This window comes from Corvus hawaiiensis, chromosome 13 (assembly GCF_020740725.1).
Source record: "Corvus hawaiiensis isolate bCorHaw1 chromosome 13, bCorHaw1.pri.cur, whole genome shotgun sequence".
In the NCBI taxonomy this organism is placed as follows: Eukaryota; Metazoa; Chordata; class Aves; order Passeriformes; family Corvidae; genus Corvus; species Corvus hawaiiensis.
Genome location: NC_063225.1, coordinates 4,330,366 through 4,353,826, shown reverse-complemented (window position 1 = coordinate 4,353,826; position 23,461 = coordinate 4,330,366). Strand labels below are relative to the sequence as shown.

The following is a 23,461-nucleotide window of genomic DNA, read 5'->3' as shown; positions in this document are numbered from 1 at the left end:
AGTGAGTCTCTTAACGGCCATGGATAGAAAGTTCGCCACTGAGAAATTTATCAGGCTGGTCTAAGGCTCACCAGAAAATTAATAGAGGATCTAGGATTTAATCGAGAAGTCTGACTCAGGTTGCTACAATCAAATAACTCCACTGGCCGTGTGATACACTCTAAAGAAACTCGCTATTCTCTCTAATTAACCTTTTTTCCTGATTCGTTTGGGCCACAGTATAGTCAAACAAGGCACATCAAGATGTACTCTAAGTAGCACATGCATTTGCAGGAAGCTGATTCTCTGCTGAACTTATTTAGGAAGCATCTTCAGCTCTGGCTGTGTCAAATAAAAAGAGTCTCATCTGATGTATTTGTGTACGGGTTTAATTGAAGTGCCCCGGGTACATGGCTTTTGATTTTCCAGTAGGCAGAGATTTTAGGTTTTGACAGCATAACAGTAAGGAATAAATTGGAATAACCTGCTTTTCTCAAATTTGCAGCATAACAGTTGTGATATTAAAGCAAGGTACAACAAACAGTAAAACACTAGGCTTTTCCCACCTAGAGTGGCTGCATACACTGTTGCTACAAAAACTACGTTGCAGTTATTCTGACAGACCTCAAACAGCAAGTAAAGTACAACTGCATCTACACCTGCTCAAAACACAACGAGGCTGGGGCACTTTCTCAGACATTTGAGCACACCAGTTCACTAGGCTCAGACACACTTAGATCAACACTGTTTTTTGTTTTCTTTTTGGCGAGTTTTGTCCCAGCTTTTGGATACTTGTCCTTGCTATGAATGACCTGGATGTACTGATCATTGCTGCTGTTCTGCGGATCACTGCTGGATTCAATGGAAATGGAATCAGACTCTGTTAGAGATTGCTCCAGCTTTTGCTTTGATTTTGGTTTCACACGTGGCTCAGGATAGTTCAGGTGCACTTTCCTGTAAGCATATGGAGGCCTGTCCAGATCCATCTCAAAACCATCATCCCAGGATTTGTAATGCACTCTGGCTAGATCTTTGCTCATTAGAATGTGGCCATCAGCATGTTCCCCAATGTAAAACCGGGGTGCTGGGCGAAGGTCAGACAGTGAGCGAGGGCGATGGGATCTGCTCATGAATTCTCTCTCAAGTTCTTCTTCGTCCTCCTCATCTTCACTGGGATGGGGGGAATACATCTGGTGTGGTGTTCGAACCACATATCTTCTGATGTGGTGTGGGTACAACTCAATAATGTCTCCCGATTCCTCCTTTCTGAGATGCCTTTGGAGTCGGGAGGTGGAACGGAGTGATTTTTTGCGGGACTCGTTTTCATTGACCAGAAAATACCTGGTAGCATATGGTCTACATCCCAAAAAAACAGGAGGCCCTGCCCCAAGGGCATCTGAATTTACCTGCCGAATGGCTTTTCTGAAGAGAGGGTCAGAATGAACATCTTCGGTGTGCTTTTTGAAAGTCACTGGTGTGTAGGGCTTTGTTTTGCACAGCTCACTTGCACTCCTGTGAACAACACTTGGGTATCTTTAGGAAGAAAGAAAAAGAGAGGAAATATTGATACACACACTTATCAATTAATGGAATTGAAAGATACAAAAAAATTCACTGCTCTGGAAGTCAAACACTAGGTTTAAAGAGTGGAGATCATCATATCTCCACTGTTCCACATTTTTAGAACCATTTTGAGAAACATACCGTAGAAATTAGGAGATATATTTGTTCTTCTCTAGGAAAAGGTAACACAATTGTCCTCTCAAGTTTCATTCCCTTTCTGTTTTCTTATTGTTCTGGGAATTGTTCTTTATCCACTTGGAAAATAAGCCCAACAGATAGCTTAAAGCAGCCATCTACTGCTATCCAAAATTTGTTGTCCTGCAACTAAACCTGCACAGACATTCTGCAGAGAGTTCCTTCACTCCGTGTTTGTTTTGTTCATGGAGATGGTATCCTGCACAAACTATTTTAGTTATGTGCCTGAGGGCAAGTGTAGTATTTACCTTTGCTTGAGCTGTGTGTAAACTTCATCAGATACCTCATTTCAAAAGGTTTATAATCCCATCTCGGTTAAGGGAGAGTTAAGGAGGTGGTGTCACCAGCAGTATCAATGGTACCCGTGAATTAATCTGCTTTTAAAAAATTCTTCTGCTGTCTTACAGCTCCAGACAGTCTGAATACACTGCTGTTTTGTAAAGGAGCAGGTTTGGCATGGAGCTGCTGGAATAAGCGTCATTTTATAACCAAAGCAGTCTTACCTGTTTGTGATATGATCATTCCTTGGTTTCTGTACACTTGACATGGAGGGAGCTGGTGTTAAAGAGGTCGAAGTTGTGGGAGTTGCGTTGGCAGGTCTTGCAACATCAGTTGATGGCACAGATTGGGGCACAGACTGGGAAATGGTTTGTATTCTGGTGCCTTTGCTCACGGGAGATTCAAAGTTCAAGATGCTGCCATTCTTTCGGGGTGTTGAGGACCGAACAGAAGACTCCTGGCTGATAATATCAGTTTCTTGCTCTGGTCTCTTGTCATTAGCATCCAGATTTTGGATTCTGGCTAGAAAAAAATTACAGGAACTATCAAAGTCTCTAAATTTAGAAACTTCTGTATAAATGTAGTGGCTCAAATTCCCCCTTCAGTCAGGGATCCAAGGCCAACAGAACCCCCTGTGTTCCGAAAAGAGAAACTAGTGTCACACTGGGAGACTTGGTGACAAAGGGGTGGATCTTCATACTGCAGTACGTGGCAGATGGAGTACTGGGGACACAGAAAAAACACTGGATTTTGCCCTGTAGGATTCCAAAATGGGCAAAAAGACATTTTTTCTTCTGCCTACAAGCCTCTGAATTGCATGCAAGTTCTGAGATGATTTGAATCCCCAAAGGTTCTCAGGTTCTGCCCTATTGGTGATGAAAGCAGGAAAATACCCCATGCAAAGATTCCAGGTGAATTCAGGTTTAAACCGCGCCCCATGTCTTTCAGTGTTGCCAAGATTAAGGCAAACTGAGCTCAGAAACCATCTCAAGGGAGGATTCTACAGTAAATACAGTTTTAAAATTGTACTTGTACTTCCCTATATTTATGAGAAATCCAAATGTGTTCATATCCAAATGCTTTATTAATAGTGGCATTTCTAAAGGTCACCAACTTACCTACTGCCATCTGAACCACCTTTTTCTTATCTTCAGTTCTTTCCTAAAATACATGCAGAAGGGTGAGAATCCGTAAATTATTATGGATTAGAGAGTACATCCCCTGCTGTGTAAGGATGAAAAATACAGGATTTGTTTTACATTGTGAAACACTAGAAGTGACTTCAGAGATTTAATTAGCCTCTTTACTGAAGAGACACCAAATTACATGTAAAAGTGCTTTGCACCATACTTACTGTTTGTATCTTCATTCTCAGTTGATTGTTGGTGAATTTTAATGATCTTGCAATACTTTGCAGGTAGTAGATTAGCATGCTAGAAGAGCAAGGGGTGATATGAGTCACTTCAGACATTCTTGACAGTTTCTTTTTGAGGGTTTATAGGTCAAAATGATGTGCAAGTTCAGCTGCTGCTTTGTAGCATTTCCTTGTACTGTAATCATGGATTACAGCCTTCTTTCAAGCAAACATACATGAAAGAAAGAAATGACACTGAAAACAGATTTAGCAGCAGTTCTAATTTTACCTGTGTTTTTTGCAGGTCTTTTCATTGTGCATGTAACCTGGGATGCATTTCTAGTTGGTTGGTTGGTTTGGTTTTTTTTAATTCTGGGCACTTCATTTTGACAGATATTGTCTTGTTTGTTTTTTTTTTTTTTTCCCAGTCCAAGGTTACAGAACAGAGACACCAGAGTTGCAGCTGAGTTTGCACAACCATACCAACGCAATTTTGTTGGCTGGCTGAAATAACACCTTGTTTACCCTGGCACAGCTGAGATCAGATCCTGGCGGATTATGGCCTGACCTAATGGATTGCACTGGCTTTCAGACAAAGTCTTATAGCTAGACTTCATACCACAAACAATTACATATGTGCTTAGCCATCAGTTTGAAGCAGTCAATAGGAATACTTAAATTTACAAATATTACATGGCTGGGACCTTAGAGGAAAAAGTTACAGATAAAAGTGTTGCTTTGGTCTTTCTGATTTGACTGAAAAGCCACCGGTGGGACAAACTCTGCCTTTGTCTGCAGTTTACAGAGGAAAAAAATGGTACAAAGGTACATGCCAAACAAAATAGAACATTTCATAGAAGCAAAGTGAATTTCAGACAGCTCAAAGTTAATATTATTTCCCAACTGTGAACAATTATTTATAACCCAAGTAAGAAAAGACTTCCACTGGAGAGTCTGCAGCAGGTTATATTACATTAACACTTAAGAGCAGACCGTCATAATTGATTTATCTTGTCAGAAATCAGGATGACTGAGTAGCTTCTTTAAATGACAAACCAAGCCCTGTTCACTGTCACAAACGGAACTAATGTCCATGAAGAAATGGAAAATTTATTTCTGAGGAACTCTTTAGAGGAAAAATGGTTCTTAAACTTCCTGGAGCCATCAGCACTGCAAGCCTTGACACAGTACAGTGAACTTGCTCTAAAAAAGCATCCCAGAATGAGAAATTCCTTTTGACAGTCATTTTAACATACTTTCATTCCTGTCTGATCCATATACCACATATTCAGTGGGGAGTTGGAATTGTTTTTTTAGTTATGCTTAATGAAACTGCAACAATGCAGTGTTTGTTCCTCAGTATCTACATTTGACTCTCCAGAGATAAGGCCAGATTAATACACTCAATTTAACCTGCCTACAAAAACCAAAGTACTTACAATAACAGTAGTAGTGCAGGGAGGACAACCACAGGACTGCTGATGTAAGTAAGCACTGTGTTGAACCACGTGGGAAAATCATTCTGAATCGTTTCAGAAACAATATCATATATTTTTTCTTGACCACTGTAGGAGGTATGGGAGGGAAAAAAGGTAAAATTAAGTTGTAAGGAATCCTGACTACATTTTGTTGCACTGAATAAAAAACAAGCTTGGAGAGTGCTTGAATTGAGACACAAGGCAGTGATGTTTGGGAGATTGCTCAGTGGCACATTGCATTATGTAAATATAAACTAACTAAGTTATGTATATAAAGCAAATCAACTCAGAATGTTGACATATCCACCTTATTAAACCATAAACTGTAAAATATTGGTAGCAGAAAAGCATTGTCCTATCAACTTTTTTAAAATTTACATCTGTAATTTGTGTATTATGGAACATGGTAAGTTTATTGTAAGGGGGGGAATAAAATCTTTGCAATTTTCATTAGTCCAGTGTACCTTACCTGAAGGGGCCACAGCTTGAGGATGGCTTGTATCGGGCAATAGCAAAAATTGTTGGTAACATGCACAGGAACAACATAAACAGCAACATGGCCAAGTAGAAATTATTGGATCTGCAAGAAGGTGTAACATGTTTCAGATTACACTAATCAGAGAGAAAACCAGAGGCAACATAAAAGGTGCAAGTCTGAATCTACCTATCCAGTTCAACATCAACATGTCTGAAAGATTAAAATCATTCTGCTATAATTAGAAAGTCTGAACTGAGCTGGTTTGAACAGACTCTTAATGAGCAAAATTCTATTTTCATGGCTTTCCAGATACTACTGCTGCAGCCAGAGAACTGGTTACTGCACTCTTTGACAAAAGCTGCCCTTACTGCCCAGTTGTGTTGGGGGGGAAAAAGAACAGTGGCAGAAGTCAATTAATCTTAAAAAAAATATGTTAGAAATAACTATTAAGAATTAACGATGCTCTAAATTATTTGCATTTTGAATAAACAATTAAGATATTCATCATGATGAAAGAAAAATGAGGAAATCTTTGTGCAATGCAACAGACAAAAGCAGATACTGCATGGCTTTTAAAGAGAGAAACATCAAGAAATAGGACTTGTAATAGTTAACACATGTAGTTATTGTGCTCTGTTAGATTTGTATGGAAATAAAGCATTTATGTTAGGCCATAATAGCTCTCTGGGAATATTCCCTGACATATTTTTTAGTTCTTGCACATCTTCAACTACCCTGCTTCACAAACCTTCCAGTTTCTCAGTAATTATGGTTTTTTTCCACAGACCTTTGCTATCAGTGTTAGCGTGTCATTTGATTGTCAACTTTTAGAGCTAAAAATCTCCTGTCATTTTCTTCATGTGCACAAAGACATTTCCTGCATTTGATTTATTCCTTATCTTTCATTCTCATTTTGACTCACCGAGATGCTCTGAAAACCTGCTGATGTGGTACATTGCACGTCAGCACAGCCCAGCTCCTCAGGTACATGAGTCCAATCAACTTCAGTACATTGAATGCTGGTAAGCACGGTGAAAAGAAAGCTCCCATCCTGGGAAAATCGTGTCATGTCAGTGCCAGAAGCCATTTTGATAGCAATAGAGTACACTAAAAAAGCCCCCAAACCCCATGCCAGGTAAACAACCACTCACTATTAACAGATGATCTCTTAATATAAAGAACTACACTGCCAATATCCTACTTCAATAGGTTTTGTTTAAATCATCAGATTGACCTAGCAATCAGCCCACAAAGGACAATAAAAATCACATAAGGACTACATACCAGATCATTCCTTGGTTGTAGACCAGATGCAATACATTCTCTGCAATTTTGAATTCTCCATATTCTGGCTACAAGAAACACAGTGTAAGATGAATACCTTTGTCTTAATCTTGTTTTCAGATCATTTATTAGAAGCATTTGACTGAATCAGTTTGCAGACAGCACATAGCCTGAAGCACCCAGATCGAACACCAACTTCTGGCAGGCAGTGGGAACACAGCAAAACCTACTCTGCAGCCAGGGATTAAATGAACTAATTCCTCTCTAGTTTACTTCACATCTTTAAGGACAAAGAAAAGCCCTCAGCCTTTCACGCCAACAGCTTCTTGCTAACCAGGTATTAACCACTGTAGTTTTCTTAAAGGGCTGTGTGCTGTTGGTTGCTGTTTCTTGGACCACTATCTATGTTAGGTAAAGATGTTACAGCTGCAGAAAAGAGGATGTGGGGAACAACTACGTGCCCTCTGTGTCACCTTAGACTGTGGGAACAGCTCTATGATCTCATTTTGTGAAAACCAAAAATTTTTGCACCAGAGCCACACAAATAGGCTTGAGAAAAACAGTAAATCTCAACATTTATCTCAGTGTGAGCTGGGCCTTTATGGATGTGTACTACCAAGAAATTATTCATCTGTGGAAAGTCTTCAAGGACATTTAGTACTGAGGGAAGGAGCCTACCCATCTTCAACATCTTAGCTTGATAAAATAAGGACTGTACTTACAAACTTGCTTTCTAGATCCCAGCACCAGCAATCACTCAAGTACCGGACACACAGTCCACGGAAAAAATCAATTAGCAGGATGCTTGCGACTGTGAAAATCATGTCGATAATTGAAAGCTTTAGCATCTCCTGAAATACACATTGTTCACACATACTGAGTCATTCTGAAAGCAAATGGACTGCATATGGCTCTTTTGCATTTTTACTTGTATTTTTGGTTCAAGTTTGTATTCTGATAAAATATGAATTGAATGTATAAATAACTTCCTTTTGAGCTTTTCCTGTTTGACTTTTCCCTTACTTGTCTTTGTTCTGTTAAAGAGAATAAATATAATCAAGCTTCCAGAGTGCCTTTTATTGCTTGCAGCAATAAAATTCTGGCCATTATGGTATCAAACTTTCTTTTTAATGTTCTAAAAATGTATCTAGCTAAACTGAAATAGGTTGGCTTTTTCTATTGCATCCAATCTTTTATTAAGCTGACTCTTGTGATACGTATTTGCAAAGTGCTTCACAATGAAAAAAATCTTATTATTCAAACACCCCACAACCCAATGGCATAGGATTATCAAACCATAAAAGACAGTTGTTTAGTGCTTACGAAAGAATGGGGTTATCCTATATTTAATTGAGCTTTAAAAATATACAATTAAATAGGAAAAAATCAGTTCCATACATGTCTTGGCAATTCTGGGGAAAAAAGCAAACATTCAACCCCCCCTATTTTCTATGAGGCTGTGCAAAAGGGAGAGGGATATACAAGAATAGAAGTCAGGCTAGGAGGGGTCTTTTGCTCCCAACGATCAAACAAGACCTTTAATATTCCTCACTCTGGAACAAGAAGCTCAGCAAGTCAGAAGCACACTTAACATCTTTAGTCCAGTGGCTTAGACATGAGTGTGACACTGACAGAGACCAAAGTCTCAAATGGATCACTGACATCTTTCGCATTTTTGTGGTTAAAATTTCTCTCTCAATGTATTAGTGCTCCTGGAAGTCACAAGTCATGTACCCTTCACATGTAGGGAAGCAAAAGGTCTCATATTAAATCTGCAGATTTTCTGCACCCCAGCTGTGGGAACATGGCACTGCCATCCAACTGTCCTCACTCCTGCAAACTGATGGTATTTCGAAACCTTGTGTTGTTGTTCTCTCTCCCTCTGAAAAAGTGAAGAGCACTTGATTCTCTAGAGATTTATTATGGCAGAATGTATAGAGACTTCAGATATTGTACAAAAGACCAAGAGCACAATCTCATGCTTTTTTCAGGTCTGCATCTCCATCTCTTCAGGCAGCAGTCTGAATCTGCACAGAGTGCATGGTGCTGCTTATATGTCTTTATGGTCTTGTTTCTCTGTAGTGGTTAGAAGGATGCACCCTGTTAAAATAGGATCTGTATCACAGATCTGTACAGATCTGCCTGTGCAGAGCTGAAGACAGACACCAAAGCCTGGCAAAAGAACATTTGAACAACACTGAATATGCCGTAGATACTGAACAAAACCCAAAGCTTGTATCTGTGACCGTACCACTTTGCACAGTCTTTACTCTTCCTACACCATCCTTAGCTAAATTCTGGAATTTATAGAAAAAAAATTTCTAAAATTAAACACAGTACAACATAATTTTAATTTTTTGTCAAATGTGGATTAAGTGGACTAAGTTGATGACATAATGAAACAATTACATACTTGACCAACATACGTCTCCCAGCACTGATCCTGTGGGTTCTGGGTGTTAAAGGAAATTGTTTGGTTAACCAGTGAGTCAGAGACCGTCAGGCCTTGGGTGCGATGCTCTTCCAATGTGACAAAGCCGTTTCTCTTCATTTGTACATTAGGAATGGTTAAATTGTCATCCTTGGAAAGAGTTGCTAAGGAGGTGGTAGAATTACTTGCATTGTTGTTCACATCAGAGTCCTGAAATAATAAATGTCCCAAAAGCTACTTTTTAACTGCACATGGGTGCTGATGTCTGTACGTTCTACAGCACACACACACGCACAGACATTTCTTCATATGTTTTCAAGCAGCAGTTAGGCAACTGTTAAACAGCTGTCAATGGACAGAGTCAGATGGAACACCAAAGGGCAGGACTTAAAGCTGATTTAGGCAGGTGGAAATATTTGACCTAGAGTGATGACTTTTTTTTTTAATAGTTTAGCCATGCACAGAAATCTATTTATCTTGTTACATCAGCAATCAAATGAATCCAGTTGTCCTAAAAGACTAATTTTAAAACCCCTATAAGTAGCTGTAAATGAACATTGTTATCCAAACTTAACTCTACAATCCTATCAAACTGTAATATTTTAATCAATTTCAAATAAATTTTCATCTGACTTCATATATTTTACAATATACATAATTCTGTCTATGAAGTCTACTAGCTTTACACATCAGAAAACATCAAGTTAAACTTACAGTGACACTCATACTGTCCACTTTATCCAGGAGAGCAATGATTAAACTGTAGAGGTTTCCCAGGTATAGGACAAGAACCCTGAAAAGAGAATAAAATACAGGTTACCAGCATTTGGCTGCATTAAAACACGCAACCAGAACACACCTCTCCTATTCCTCCCTCTCTCCCCACGTATTTTCTACACTGCACAATGCCCATACCTGGCAAGCTGGAAGCGAAGAGTGGTCCTTGGATGATACATCTCCAGAGCTGCCACAAGTTCAAAAGCAGAGGGTGCAATCATTGTGATCAGTGACACAACTACGCTTACCTATGGAACAGAAACATGGCATTTTTGTACCATTTGATGAAGATCTTCTGTGGAATCTTGGGTGCTGATTGAAATACTGCTGAGGCACGTGCTTTGGTGATTGCTTTCCTTGGAGGAGATGCTTTAAAAAGTTATTATTGACATTAGTAATAACAGTAGTTAGGATCCAGAATTATAGATCTGGAATATCACTCGTGAGTCTTTACTCCAGGTAGTGTAGCTTCAAAGTTCTACTTTATTAATTGAAATTAAAACTTCACATGGAGAAAATACTAAGCTAGCATGTTCCTCTGAAATGGGTGAGTGGCTTCTCCATATCTATCCACTTCCTACTCTCACCCATTCCTCTGAATGAAAATATTTGCAGAACATTCGATATCCCCTGATACTGAATCAATCACTGTTATCAAGGTCAATTCCTTTCTAGTCTGTTGGCCAGTGTTTGCTCAGCTCAGTCCTGGGTGTAAAAGTAGATTTGTAAGTGATGGGAGAGATTAAACTTTGTCCTCACAAAATAGGGACCTGCTAGAACTGCACTCTGTGTGAAATGAGCATCTGCAACCCCCTCTGCCCAGCTCAGCTGCACTAACACCTGGCTGCAGAGCTGAGGGAGCAAGCGTGCCAAGGCAGATCCAGGTCTGCCCACTCACTCCTCATTTCTCCTGGCTCATCCCTTGCTATTTACACCTCTGTGCACAATATTGCTACAGAAAGCCCCCAGACAGCAATCCTCCTTCTAACACAGAGGTGGCATAAAGACAGTGTACCTCATTTTTTTCCCAAAGAGTCAATTCCTTTTTGGTGCGCTCTAGCCTTTGGGATCGATCCACGACAAAGTAGATGATGTAAATACTTCCAGCAAGGGAGAGAAGCACGAGGATGTTTGCAATAATTCTTAAGCTTATGGTCACTGCCCTAGGAAAAAAAGAAAGATGCAACCAATACAGCAGGTTGGGGGTCATTTCTAACATGGTTTAGAAGTACAGGACAAGCAGATTAGCACTGATATCTGCATCAAAACAGTGCTTTGAAAAGTATCTCGTATCTTATATACATACAAGTTCTTGCTTTTCTTCTTTTCCTGCTCCTCCAATATAGCTTCCTTGAAAGAAACACAGCATTACCATTTTAATAATGTTCAGCAAAAATAATGCTCGTATCTTTCACAGAAATTAAAATACACTAACAAAAAACCATCACATCCTGGAGGTGCAAGCAGATAAATACCACTGCCCTCATTGATTTGTAACACTGATATGTGATATTAAAAAGTGATGGAGATTTCTGAGGAACAAATACACAGTAAGCAGATACTCGTGCACTTTCAGTCATGCATGTTCCAGGAGGTATAACCAGAGGCTTACACTTCCAGATGTTTTGGCAGGATGCTCCTTTAAAATCTGGGTGCCAGTTATATAATACAGTACTGTCATAAATTATCCTCAGTCATTGAAATAACTAAATATCATAGCTTATTAATTTACCCTTGGCACAATTTGAAGTAATTTTTGTTCAATGACAATACACCAAATTTGAGAAATAAATTACTTTTGATGAAACCACATATGCTCTTAAATTCTAAATGCACAACTTCTGTATTTTTAGCAATTTTCTTACATTGAGAGACCTGTACGATGCCCCTCATTTGTTACAGAGAGATTAAATAAACCAAAGAATTATAGAATATCTCAAGTTGGAAAGGACCCATAAAGACCATTGAGTCCAAATGCCTGCTGCTCAGAGGAATACTTAGAACTAAACAATTTGACTAAAAGCATCATCCAGATGCTCCTTGAACTCTGACAGACTTGGTGCCATGACCACTTCCCTGGGGAGTCTGATTAATAGCTGATAAAATAAAGAAGAAAGAACGATAAATTGTGTGCAGGAAGTTATAAACCAGAGAGAGATATAAAACTTATTGTCATGTAAAAAAGCATCTTGTCAAATATGAGCTGTTCTGCTTCTCCACATGGATTCCCTGAGGCATAAAACACTTCCTTTGCATAAAAACAATTATACATTTTATAAATTTGTTTATTTTCCTGCCAAATCAATTGTTAACACACATTTGATTCTAACACTCAGTGAAATTTCATCACAAGCAAATTTGTTTCTAGTTATCTAACTTCTTGTCACACATACAGGGGCATTAAATAAAACTCTCCCAAGGAAGGACACAATGGCCTTGCCAGGACAGAACGTCAGCAAATATGACGTGCTTGCAATACCACACAGATGTGATACCAGCCCTGCCCTAGGCAAATAGATCTGTAAATAAATACCAAAACCCAAGAGGATGAGAGGAAAGACTTACATGGCTTACAGATTAACAAGTAAATCAACTTGAAATAATTTGAAGGTCAGTTGCTCACCCTGATGCTGTTGACTATGGCAGCAGCTTTGCTCTCTGCAGCCTCAGGGTTCCCTATCAAATAGTCCCAAGCACAGAACAGTCTCCAGCAGAAAGTGTAATTTTCATCAGAGGCACTTGCTAAACTCATTCTTGAGTTCTTTGCCATTCTGTGGAAAAGTAACAGATATTTAACTGCTCCAGTGTGTGAAGATGGTAATGAGGGAAGTCACTGGTTTGGTTTATGGTTTTCAGATGTTTACATATTTAGAGCTACCAAAGGTTTGCAGAAGTTAGTATCACTCTTGGCAGCCTTCTGAAGAGCATAAAACAGGGTGACATGCAGCTCATGAACTTCACTTTACATCTAGTAAGAAATGACTCACTGTGGAAGAGCATTTCAATATTTACAGTCTTTATAACTGACAAATAAAGCAAATAAATCTCACTAGAACTGTGGACTTACACCTATTTCAGTTTTACAACCTCTAGGTAGGATCCAGCTGGAAGATTCCGTCACTGAGATCACTGTTACAGGAATTAAATCTAGTTTGGCATATAACTAGTGATTATGCACAAAATCTGTTTGTTTGCTGTATTGTTTTCACCCTCAAAATATATGTTATAGCCAAATAGAAACCTAGTGCCGTTTTACAGACCTTGGGAAAAAGAAAGAAAACCCCTCCTACTCATGTCAGGTAGGCAAGGTGGCAGAATATTGCAAAGCATAGGAAATGAAATGAAGATTAATAGCTTATGAAAGAAAGGGCCTCTAAAAGGGCAATGCTAAAGGGGAGCTGTACACAGCTGAGCAAAGAGTCACTGAGCTAAGTCAGGAGAAGAGCTAATCATATCCAGAAACTGCAGATGCATAGATCAGTGTCACATATACCAGAGACCCTTGGCACAAACTAGCAGGTAGAATAAAAATAAATGAAAAGGAAAGGTTTGACCTCAAAACTGAGAGCTATTACAGACAGCACTGAAAATGTCCCTGGACTGTGCCAGATAAATAGGTATCCAGAAGGGAAGAGAAAGCAAATCAGGAGAGGATAGAGTGACCTTGCCCCTTCTCCAAGCATTGCACATCCCTGGATTTATGGTCAGCACTGGCAGTCTTGCTCTCTCTGAGTAACTCCTACTCCTGGCCCTTCCACAGCGAAGAAGTTAAGCTTACATTCCAATGGGATGCCACATACCCCCTAAAGCAATGCAAATGATATCACACCTAGGATGGAATTTTTATATTTGTATTTCAATAGAGGGGAATAATAATAATGCTGAAAGCACTACACTTCAAATATAAATTTCTGTCATAGCAATATTTATAACACAAAAGAGGAGAAGAGAAAGGACTTCCACGGGTGTCAGGCCTTAAACTGCACGAACACAAAGTGCACAGATCATCATCTGTGCTGGCCTCCTTTTATAGGCTGGGAAATGGAACAGAGAGTGACAATGATAACAAGATAAAGGGCAATCTAGAGTTGAACTCAGTCTACCTCTCTGATACTAGCAGAGTTGAGCATGTTAATAGAACGAAACAGAATGGACACAGAGGAGGTGGAGTAAATACCATTGCTGACTGCCTGAACACACAAGTTTATGAACAGCAGTAAATGGGAGGTCTTACTTTTTTAGAAGAATGATGAAGCTGTAAGCAAACACAGCCATTCCAACAAGGAAGTAGGCAAGAGGCAGCCGGTATCCAGCTTTCCCAATCTTCCTGTCACGACCGTAATAGCCATAAAACAGAACAGAGTACTGGAGGTAGCCCTGCAAAGACCAGAACCTGACAGTAAGAGCAGTAACCAACAATTACAAGAGAACAGTGACAACAAAATAATAAGGAGTGGTTTGAGTCTTGCCCCTAGTGACCAGATGGTGTCCAGGTCTTGAGCGGATGCGATGTGCTCCTTGGGAATGGTCTTGCTGACCGTGCTGCCGAACGGTGCTCCGGCCAGGAGCTGCAGGAGAGAGAGGAGGTCTCAGAAGATGGGCAAGAGAGAGAAGGTTTCAGGAGCTGCACGAGCCCATCTGAGCCAGGGCTGCAGAGTGGAACCCATCAAGAGCAGCCCACAGGAGAGGTACTCTCAGGGTAGCAAGTACTGTGTCAGCACTGCGCCAGCTTTAAAAGCCATGCTTTAAATGTGAGCATTTTTTAATTAAATGGGGCAGTGTTTGATCTCAAAATGATATTTCAGGATTGAATTTGCTTTTCATTAAAAATTAAAAAATGAAAGTGAATACCTTTTTTTTTTTTCCAGTTTACCTTTTATTTGTTTGAGCGGTATTTACTTTTTTACTTTGCGCAGTGAGAATAAAATCAGGTATTCCCATGTTTTCTGATAACATTATTAAAGGACAGGGTAGGTGAGGCAAAATAATGTTTATGAATAATTTAACAAAGTTTAAAAATTGCCTTACTTGCATGCAAGAACTAAACAAAATTGTGGCTATTCAGAACTTCTAGGAAATGCTTTCTAATGGACAATAATCCAGAGTCTGGAGAGGGATGCTCTTTTTTTCTCCCTGTAAATGACACTAACAGGACTTGAATGTACTCAACGCCCACTACATCTTTTAAGAATGGGTTCTTTATTCTAGTAATCAGATAAAAACATATTCTCTAAAAGCATTAGTACCATGTTGACAAAATACCATCTCTAAAACTAAGAGCAAAAATCTGCTACCCTTCGGCAGAGAAAAACCTCTTAATAGGGGAATTTGTTTTAAATAATTCATTTTACGTTGTACGTTTCAAGCTGATGCATGATCTTAAGTGTGGTGTTGGTTCCATTCAGAAAGGAAAGTGCAACAGTAAGCGTTTCTCTGTGAGTATTAACAATGAGTTCTTACCTCTGGTAGGACCACAAATGCTCCTGTCATTATGGTGAGGACAATATTGATTCCAAACAGCCATCTCAGGAAGATGAAGTAAGAGGCAACTCCAGACCCAAAATGACCTTAAACCACAAAGAACCAGTTACCTGACCTGCAGTGTATAAAAGCTCGTGTCATTTATCTGGGAAGTGTTATTTGAATAACAGGCCAAAAGAAAAACCTCTCTTAGGCAGGGCATTCAGCAAACAAAGGAATTGTTTTGTTTTCAGAATCCCAGTGGGACAAATTTCACTTTTTCAAAATTTTCCCCCTCCCCACCCCCAACTAAGAGCATCAATGAGAACTGTTGCATTTCTAAGGTACCTGGAAAGGAAGAAAAAGCTAAGTTTTAAATAAAGAATTCCCTGCTGAAAATTTGCATTTAACTCCCTCCCAAATATTATTTAATGCAGTACATTAAAAAAATACAGCATAAGACTCGGCATTTTAGCGAGTGTTCTACTATCCAATACCATTAAATCTTTATACTTACTCTCGATTTTCTTTATTCTCATTTCCCAAGGAATAAAGATTACCACAAAATTATATGCAAGTCGAATAAACTTCCTCCAAAGCTGAGAAAAAAGCAGAGAAATGAGAAACATGACACTTCTCCACATGAAAAAAAAAATATTAAAAATGAAGTGCTGAGTAATTTGCTCATGTCTTATCTTTTATCACAAAAATTGTTACAAACACTGATGACTAAGGTCTTATTAGGAGCATAATGCCTCAGAGGAAATTCTCTTAGAGGAAAAAGAATCTTTTGTATTCAACAGCAGCAAATTCAACTGCTATATTCTCAACTCTGTGTATTGCAGCCGACACCTGCAGAAATCCTGTGGTTGTATTTTGTAGAGTCTTTATTCAACCTCCGTTTTTGGCATGGTCAGAGGATCTTCCTGCACACACTGAGGTGTGCATGAACATGTGGGAGAAGAAATAAAATCCACCTGTGCAAAAGTGAGTGCAGTTTTTGAGTTGTTGAGTTAGAGCCATAACTTCGAAGTATCAACAGGAAAAAAAAAGTTGTATTCCGGGCATTATAAAGTATTTTTAGTATAGCTAGATATTAAAATCCCCCCTGTATTTTAGGCATTTTTAATAGCAGTGTCAATATTATATCATGTAATCTGACCTCCTAAAATTAAAGAGGAGTAAAAAACATTTTAATTACTGAAAATATAATCAATCTCTTTGGCCAAAGTTAATTAATATTTATGGTTATAATTTTTTGGTAATATTTATGGTATTTAATTGCATGAATGGAAAGTATTTTAATTAAACAAAGAAATTGTAGATGCTGGGAACTGCATGGGAATTGCTGGGACTTCAACTTTCAGTTGAAAACAGGGTTCACAGGGATGAGAAACAACTCAAGCAGCTTGTGCCAGCTGCACTACAGATTTATAAAAAATACCAATGCATCCACAGTGAAGTAATATTTGCTAAAATTATAATTTGATAGCTATCATCTCTTTTCCTCCCTACTGCGTAGCTGAATAGATAATTTATACTCTTTGAATCCACAATATGGGCATCTGGCTTTAAAAGGGAAAAAAACCCAACAAACAACTACAAAGCAAGTGTAAAATAATTGAATTGAAAAAAGAAAATTGCTTTCAGCGTCAAGATAGTGAAAGTGTATTTTAACTTCAATTTTCATAAATAATAGCATGAGTGGATTGTCCAATCATGAACTGTATATATTTTGCAAATTAAAAAAACTTATGTAAATACATGTACACTCAGCAGCTGCATTTTGTTCTTAGCACATGTTCAGCTCCTGAGTTCTTAATTTTGATGATGTAGTGCTTGTTTTTCTGTGCTACAATTTTTGTCTCCTTGGTCACCATGCTATTTTCTAAGAAAATATGTGGAAAAAAAAAAATCTTCTAGTTAAAAAAAACACAGACAAAAAAAGCCCCACACCAAAAAAAGGCAGCTCATTCTGTTGCTGAATTTAGCCCTAATGTAAAGGCTATACTCACTAATCTGTGCTAGGATAAAAGAATACAAATCCCCTACATGTAATGAGCAGTACTAATTAACTGCTGAATTACATCCCTGTGCTGAATGTCTTCAAGCAAATACAATAGAGGCAATTAGATTAGACACAAACTTTTATTTACTGTGAACTCTAAGATGAAAGCTTCTGGTTTTGTATAAGAAGAATGGTATGAACAAGTACCGAGCCCAATCTCTGATTTACTGACATTCTGATTTAGCACTTCTCTTTCTAGCTAAAGTCCTAGTTCCACTCATATAAAAAAAAAAAAAGTTGTTTATTTTAATTATTTTAAAATTTTATTTTAAAATAAAGTAGTTTATTTTAACAGCATTTTTTACTTCCACTTCATTTGCCACCCATGCAAAAGCAGAACAAGGAAAACTTACTCTTTCTGCATTGGAAAGTGTACGTTGCTTCTGGGGGCCAACATCACAGAGCAGCAGATACCCATTCTCTTGTTCATGTGAATAAAATGCGTGGTGTTCTATCTATTGGTACAGCCCTGTCTTTTTAATTCAGATAAATTAGTAATTAAAAGTCTACTTGTTATGATGACAAAAATATTCTCGACTGCTTAGATGACTAAAGAACTCTTCTCTTGGTTGCTTATTAAGTACAATTTCCTGCATATTATAAATTTCCAGAAACTCAGCCCGGAGTCTATTTTCAGTGGTGTAAATAGATTTGCTAAGATTTGATTCAAATTCTCTGAGTATTATGCAATCGAAAACCCTTCTTTAATAATGTATTTCCCATAAGCTATTGTGGGATTGTCTTCCAAACTAAAAACCAGACAGATTTTTCATACTAAGCTATTGAACTGTGGCCCCAGTTTGTTGAAAAAGCCCTTCAGAGAATATTGCATCGTGTTGTTGTTATCCCATTCACATCACCCCCTCCAGCAGGCATCAATATTTGTAGGCTGTCTGAAAAGAAAGCTTATACTGCATTAACAGAAGGATATTCATCCCTCAGCACATGAAATGCATCTGCAAAAATGTAATTAATAAAATTACAATGATAAAAAAAGAAGAAGGAAAAATAAAAGAAGCTTTGAGCTGCTTTTTCCTCTCTCTACAGAGTTCCTGAGCTGGAGGATCAGGACTGCATAGCAAACACACACTTCTCTGAATCAGAACTGCAAGTGGCTATTTGTAGGAACAAGAAATTTAAGATATTTAAGACAAAGCAGCCGTACCTCTGCCCCAGCAGCCTGGTAACCTCTTGTTCTCGTGAGCCTCCCTTCGTACTTCAGCACGATCTCCTTCGCCTGCCTGCACAAGAGGGTGGAGGTTCAGTCTCTACATTGATCCTGTGGCCTCTTATCCTGCACAAGCAGCAACTACCAGATTCTCTGAAATACAGCCATGGGCTGTCTCACCATCAGCCCTTAATTCAGGCAATGCTTTTTTCTCTGACTACTGAGCTTTTTGCTGGTGCTTTAAAACTACTCAGAATTTTGTCGGAGACAACTCAGCATTCAAGAGTTTGACTGCAGGGGTAGTTTTCTGTTCCTCTAATTTATTTCTCTGTCCTTTTGTTTCAAAGTCTTTCTTTTAAAATAGTAGAACCCAAATGAGCAAAATGACAAGATCCCCTTTACAGCCTGGTAATCTGCTGTGGATACTGACACCTTTCCTGGGGTAGCTCTCTTGTGAGATGGAAAGAGGTGCATGTTCATCTGGTCATACACAGTCTTTGACCTCAGCAGAAGGTGATGGGGACCACCAAGATCTGATCAACAGGAAAGCAGCAAGTCACAGACTCTGCCTAAGAGAGAAAAATCTCTCTTTGCTTCCCACATTACACGAGGGCTCTGCTGCTGGTAGGGATTTCTCATGGCTTTATTGCCATCTGAGAACCGTCCAGGGTTTTGAGAGAAAATGCCAGATGAAAAGGGAAAAAACCCCCAAGTCTCAAACAGGTCATGAGGTGAAAACCTGACACAGTTTAGACAGGTGGCCCAAAGATTAATCACATGCTCTTTCATTGTCAATTTGGAATTATAATAATTGAAATCCTAAGATGTGGAACATTTTATTACTACACTGACCCTACTTTTAAAGCTACAATTGTCCAGTATTTACTGCATTTACAATATGTTGCCTTAAGATATGACCAGCTTCTGTTTGTATACCATGCAATTACCTTAAAAAGGCAGACTGGTTCTCCTTTTTGGCACACAGTGAAACAGTTTAACTTAAAAAGAAATTATGGAGCATTACCAACAGCCTTTCCTTAGACCACTGAATAGCTGGAACACTCTTTTAATAGTTAATAGCCAAAGCATGATTTCTTGCTCTCTTTTGTGCTGTGACTCTCTAAAGGGAGCCACAGGCATGCACCAGAAACAACTTCACTTACAGACTGTCCACCCGGAGGCTGCTGCCTTCAGCCAGCTCTCAGATCTTCCCAGAGCATCCTCATGGCACATTTCCTAGCAGCTCTTAACCATTCCTGTGCACAAACCCTTCCAGCTTACACTGAAAAACTGCCGAGGCTGGAAGCACTGTCACAGTCAGTGAGCCTGAAAACCTCTGTGCAGGCACCTTTACCTGAGCGCCCTCAGCTTCTGCCTCATCGGCCACGGCCGGCAGCGGATATTGGACATAATCTCCTTCTGGTACTGGATGTTCTGAAAGATCTGCTCTGGGTCATGGCTCTCAGCCTTCTCTTCACCAACATCATCATCTGAGTTGCTGGCAGCCCAGCACATGCCCCACAAGAGGAAAAAGAGGACAGGTTATTCCCGTGAGGATTCCCAGCAAAGTGTTGATTTGCACAGGATCCAACCTATTAGAGCATTGTAACGACAGGGATCTAGGGAACTCACATGACCTTATTGTTTTAAAGTTGATTAATAATTTGGGTGATTTCCCCATCTCCAGGACATGCCTCTTTCCCTCCCCACCACTTGCTGGTCAGTCATAAATTATCCCCACTCCCAACCACGAATCCCAGTCTTTCCTCTCCAAGCATTTCCAGCCATTCAGCTTGTACATCATGCTAGCAAGACTCTGTGTATTCTTCTGGAACAAAGTGCTGTCTAAACATTTCCAGCAAGAGCACGTAACATTCATTTATTAATCAGATCTATTATTTTGATTTTAATAACGATAAAATACTTCCTTGTGACAACAGGGGGAGCAGGGGATTCAGTTGTGGTCACCATTTAATCCTATTCCCTGCTGACAGGGACAGGGGTGTGGGACCTCACATACCAAGAATTACTTGTCCCTGTAAAAAGATTCATGTGCCTTTATGCAGATTTCTGTGGATGATTATTAAATCATGTTTTCTGATGCTGTCACCACATTTGCTAAGCTACAGCTCTTTCAATTCCCTGTTGGTCTATGAAACAGCAGCAATAGTCATTTTTGCAGAGGCTTAGGTCTAAAAACCTGTGGTGACTGTTTCTTCCTGAATGACATCAAGGGATCTAAAGTACTGCAGCAGCCACCAGCCAGGAAGTTTCTCAGTTGTATTGCTATGTGCTTGTTGGGAAAGTTCCCGGCCATTTAGCTGAAAAAGCAGCCTTTAAATCACTTAGAAATAAACCATAACCTAAACCATGCCGTGGAATAGTATTTGAGAGACATACTTCATCAGACCACTAATCCACTGGTCTGCAGTCCTGTCCCTTCAGTCACAGGGGACATTCAAGGGAAATTTATAATTACACAGGAAAAGAATAAGAGAATTCTTACCATGCTATACCCTGAACTCATTGGAGTTACTTTGCTTTATGTACAATGTTATGTTTCGGTATGAAATGTGACTTTGGCAGAACAAAAAAACCTAAAGAGGTTTGAAATGTATCTTAAAATACAGAGAAGGATTTTTCTCACGCCCATTTCCATGCTACCACACTGTTACTCGAAACACACTACCTTTTCCCGTCTCTGACACGCACTCTGTCTGAAGGAAAGTGAAAAGACAAGATCCCACTGCTGTGCTAGATAAAGCAGACTCGCCCTTCAGGAGAAAGGAGCTCCCTTACCTGTGGGGTGGCTCCTGGTAGGTGTAGATGCCAGTTTGACGCTTCACCGTGCGCTGCTTCTTGCACGCCTTGGCAGCTCTGAGCGCCGGGGAGCCGGGCGCTGCTGCCATGGTGGCAGGTGGGACTCTGCCGTGCTGGGAGGCAGCTTGGAGCTCTCTGGTCAGCCGTCTCAGCAGCAGCCAAATGTTATTAAGCAGAGAGCAGCGAGTGCTGCGAGCCCCGCGGAGCAGAGGATCATTGCCTGGTGCTCCAGCCTGGAGAAACTGCTGCTGCCTGGCAGTGCCTTAAAGCCGCAGCACACGGCAGCCCCACCACGGCCCCTCGAAGCCCAGATCAAGGGGGAAAGCAGAGCTCAGAGGTGGCCCAGCTGCAACCCTTAATTCACAGCCAAATTCCCCTAGTTGTGCATGAGGGACATCCCTCCGAGCACTGTCGCAGTGCACCACGCTGGCCCGCTCTGGGTGGTGTCTCCAACTCATGCTCTGTTGATGTTTCTGCTTCCTGTGCTTGAGAGAAGGTTCTTGCTTAGGAACAGCAAGGTGGTTTGCATTTTGGCCTTTACTAGCAGAGAAACCTGAATGTCATTCTCCCACGGGGCTTCCAATTTTCATGGTGGAGAGTCCCCTGACACCCTTTCTATGGTCAGCACCACCACCTCTGCCAGCATCTCTGTGATACTGGGCTTGGTTGCCAGGATAGAATAGACTGCTCCAGGTTCTGCTGGGGGGAGGGAAGAGAATTGTCAGTGCTTTTCTCCATCATAGAGGTTACAGATATTCTGGTCCCATTATTAAAACACAGCAAAATAGACCAAAAATGCTTGATATTAATAGCTCCTGTGGCCATAATTTGATGCTCAGAAAGTGGGACTGAAAGGAAGAGTTTGCAGAGAGTTTTCACTTGTTCCTAACTTGGTATTTTCTCTCCTTAAGAGCTCTGCACACAGTGCAGCAAGGATTTTGACTGCATAAATCAGTGGTCTGTTGTAGTTAACTTTTGTTTGCAGCGCCCAACAAAAAGAACATTAAGTCCTCTCTTCTAAATTTCCTGTAGAGAATAGCACAGACTGCTTTTTCCCTCTGTCCTGAATTAATCTGAAATATTGGCACTTGGTGAGAAGTTCTACTTTTTTGCTGTCTATTGTCCTAGACTTATTTAGTTAAATAACTAAAGGGCTAAGTAGTCACGAGCCTTACCTTTTGTTACAGTATTGAAAGAGTATGTCTATTTGGTGTAATTCACTTCATCTCTGAGATGACAAGGACCAGATAAACATGATTCTGCATTTCCAAAATGTATCTCACAATAAAGCCCAGAGTTCTCTTGGTGGGTCTGGTTTGAAGCTCCCCCAGAAATCTGGGAGTTCCATTAGCACAAAGCAGAAGAGCCCCAAAATTGTAAAGAAATGCCCCTATTCAGAGTTCAGCTGTATTCTGCACCACAGAATGTGTCATATGCATGACTGTTAAAGTCTGCTAAAACCCAGTTACTGCGTGGGGCTTTTTCTGTGAACTGAACTCTCTAGTCCCAACTTCACTCTGAGCATCTCTTGCACTCACCTCCCTTAACCACAATAGAGACTAAAGCCTCTGCACTCCAGTTTCCAGATTACCACGGATGGACCACAAAAAAGTTCACTTTTTTCTATACTGTGTTTTATTATTCTTCATTTGAAGTCAGCAAAACAGAGGCTGTTGGAGCTTTGACATCTCAGTCTTTCTGTCCCATTCCTAAACCCACAAACCTCTGAATGGCTTTCCTATTTGTCTTCCAGTTCATCCTACTACCCTCTCTCTGTGTCAGACCACTCATTAAGTGAAAGCAAACAGCCAAAAGGAATAGGTATCAGCCCAGAAGCACATCTCCATTAAAAGTCTTATCACCTCTTCCCAGCTGGAAAAACAAAAGAACTATTCTGAATGCAGGGAACGCCCTTTAAAGCTTCGATGCTCAGAGTACTGCAAACCCACCCACATCACCACTTTTTTTGACATGCCACAAGATACATTTTCAATTATATAATTTAAAAGCAGGAATTTGTTACTTCAAATGTACTTCCTTGGCTGTCATTATTGTCCTTTGCATCTCAGCCAGGGGCACAGCACTGGGGCGAGGTTCTGCTGCCTTAGCTCATGAGAGTAAGTGCCC

The 23,461-nt window shown here is 39.9% G+C and overlaps 1 protein-coding gene across 3 annotated transcripts; it reads right to left on the bottom strand.

Annotated features, from left to right (window-relative positions):
* Positions 1-350: 350 nt before the first annotated feature.
* Positions 351-22,542, bottom strand: TMC3 (transmembrane channel like 3). 3 transcript variants are annotated; one of them, XM_048318197.1, is made up of 22 exons: positions 21,314-22,542; positions 19,869-20,012; positions 18,512-18,587; positions 15,796-15,877; positions 15,279-15,385; positions 14,288-14,386; positions 14,053-14,195; positions 12,442-12,589; positions 11,125-11,168; positions 10,834-10,981; positions 9,957-10,066; positions 9,756-9,834; positions 9,024-9,251; positions 7,333-7,461; positions 6,611-6,678; positions 6,249-6,377; positions 5,318-5,428; positions 4,810-4,935; positions 3,371-3,449; positions 3,135-3,177; positions 2,241-2,538; positions 351-1,512 (listed from the first exon to the last, which is right to left on the bottom strand). In XM_048318197.1, the coding sequence occupies exons 1-22, from the start codon at positions 21,421-21,423 to the stop codon at positions 672-674; spliced, it is 3,342 nt and encodes a 1,113-aa protein (XP_048174154.1). In that variant the 5' UTR covers positions 21,424-22,542; the 3' UTR covers positions 351-671. The 3 variants fall into 3 exon arrangements, with proteins under 3 accessions (XP_048174154.1, XP_048174155.1, XP_048174156.1); XM_048318198.1 differs by lacking the exon at positions 19,869-20,012 and having other exon boundaries at positions 21,314-22,540; XM_048318199.1 differs by lacking the exons at positions 18,512-18,587; positions 19,869-20,012; positions 21,314-22,542 and having other exon boundaries at positions 14,298-14,386.
* Between the last annotated feature and the right edge of the window lie 919 nt (positions 22,543-23,461).

Coding starts and splice junctions, on each gene's coding strand:
- TMC3 (XM_048318197.1), bottom strand. CDS start 21,423: ATGGCAGCAGCGCCCGGCTCCCCGGCGCTCAGAGCTGCCAAGGCGTGC. Junction 11,169..12,441: donor CCATAGTCAACAGCATCAGG/GTGAGCAACTGA, acceptor GTTTCTTTCAAG/GAAGCTATATTGGAGGAGCA. Junction 7,462..9,023: donor GGGAGACGTATGTTGGTCAA/GTATGTAATTGT, acceptor TGTGTATTTCAG/GAGATGCTAAAGCTTTCAAT.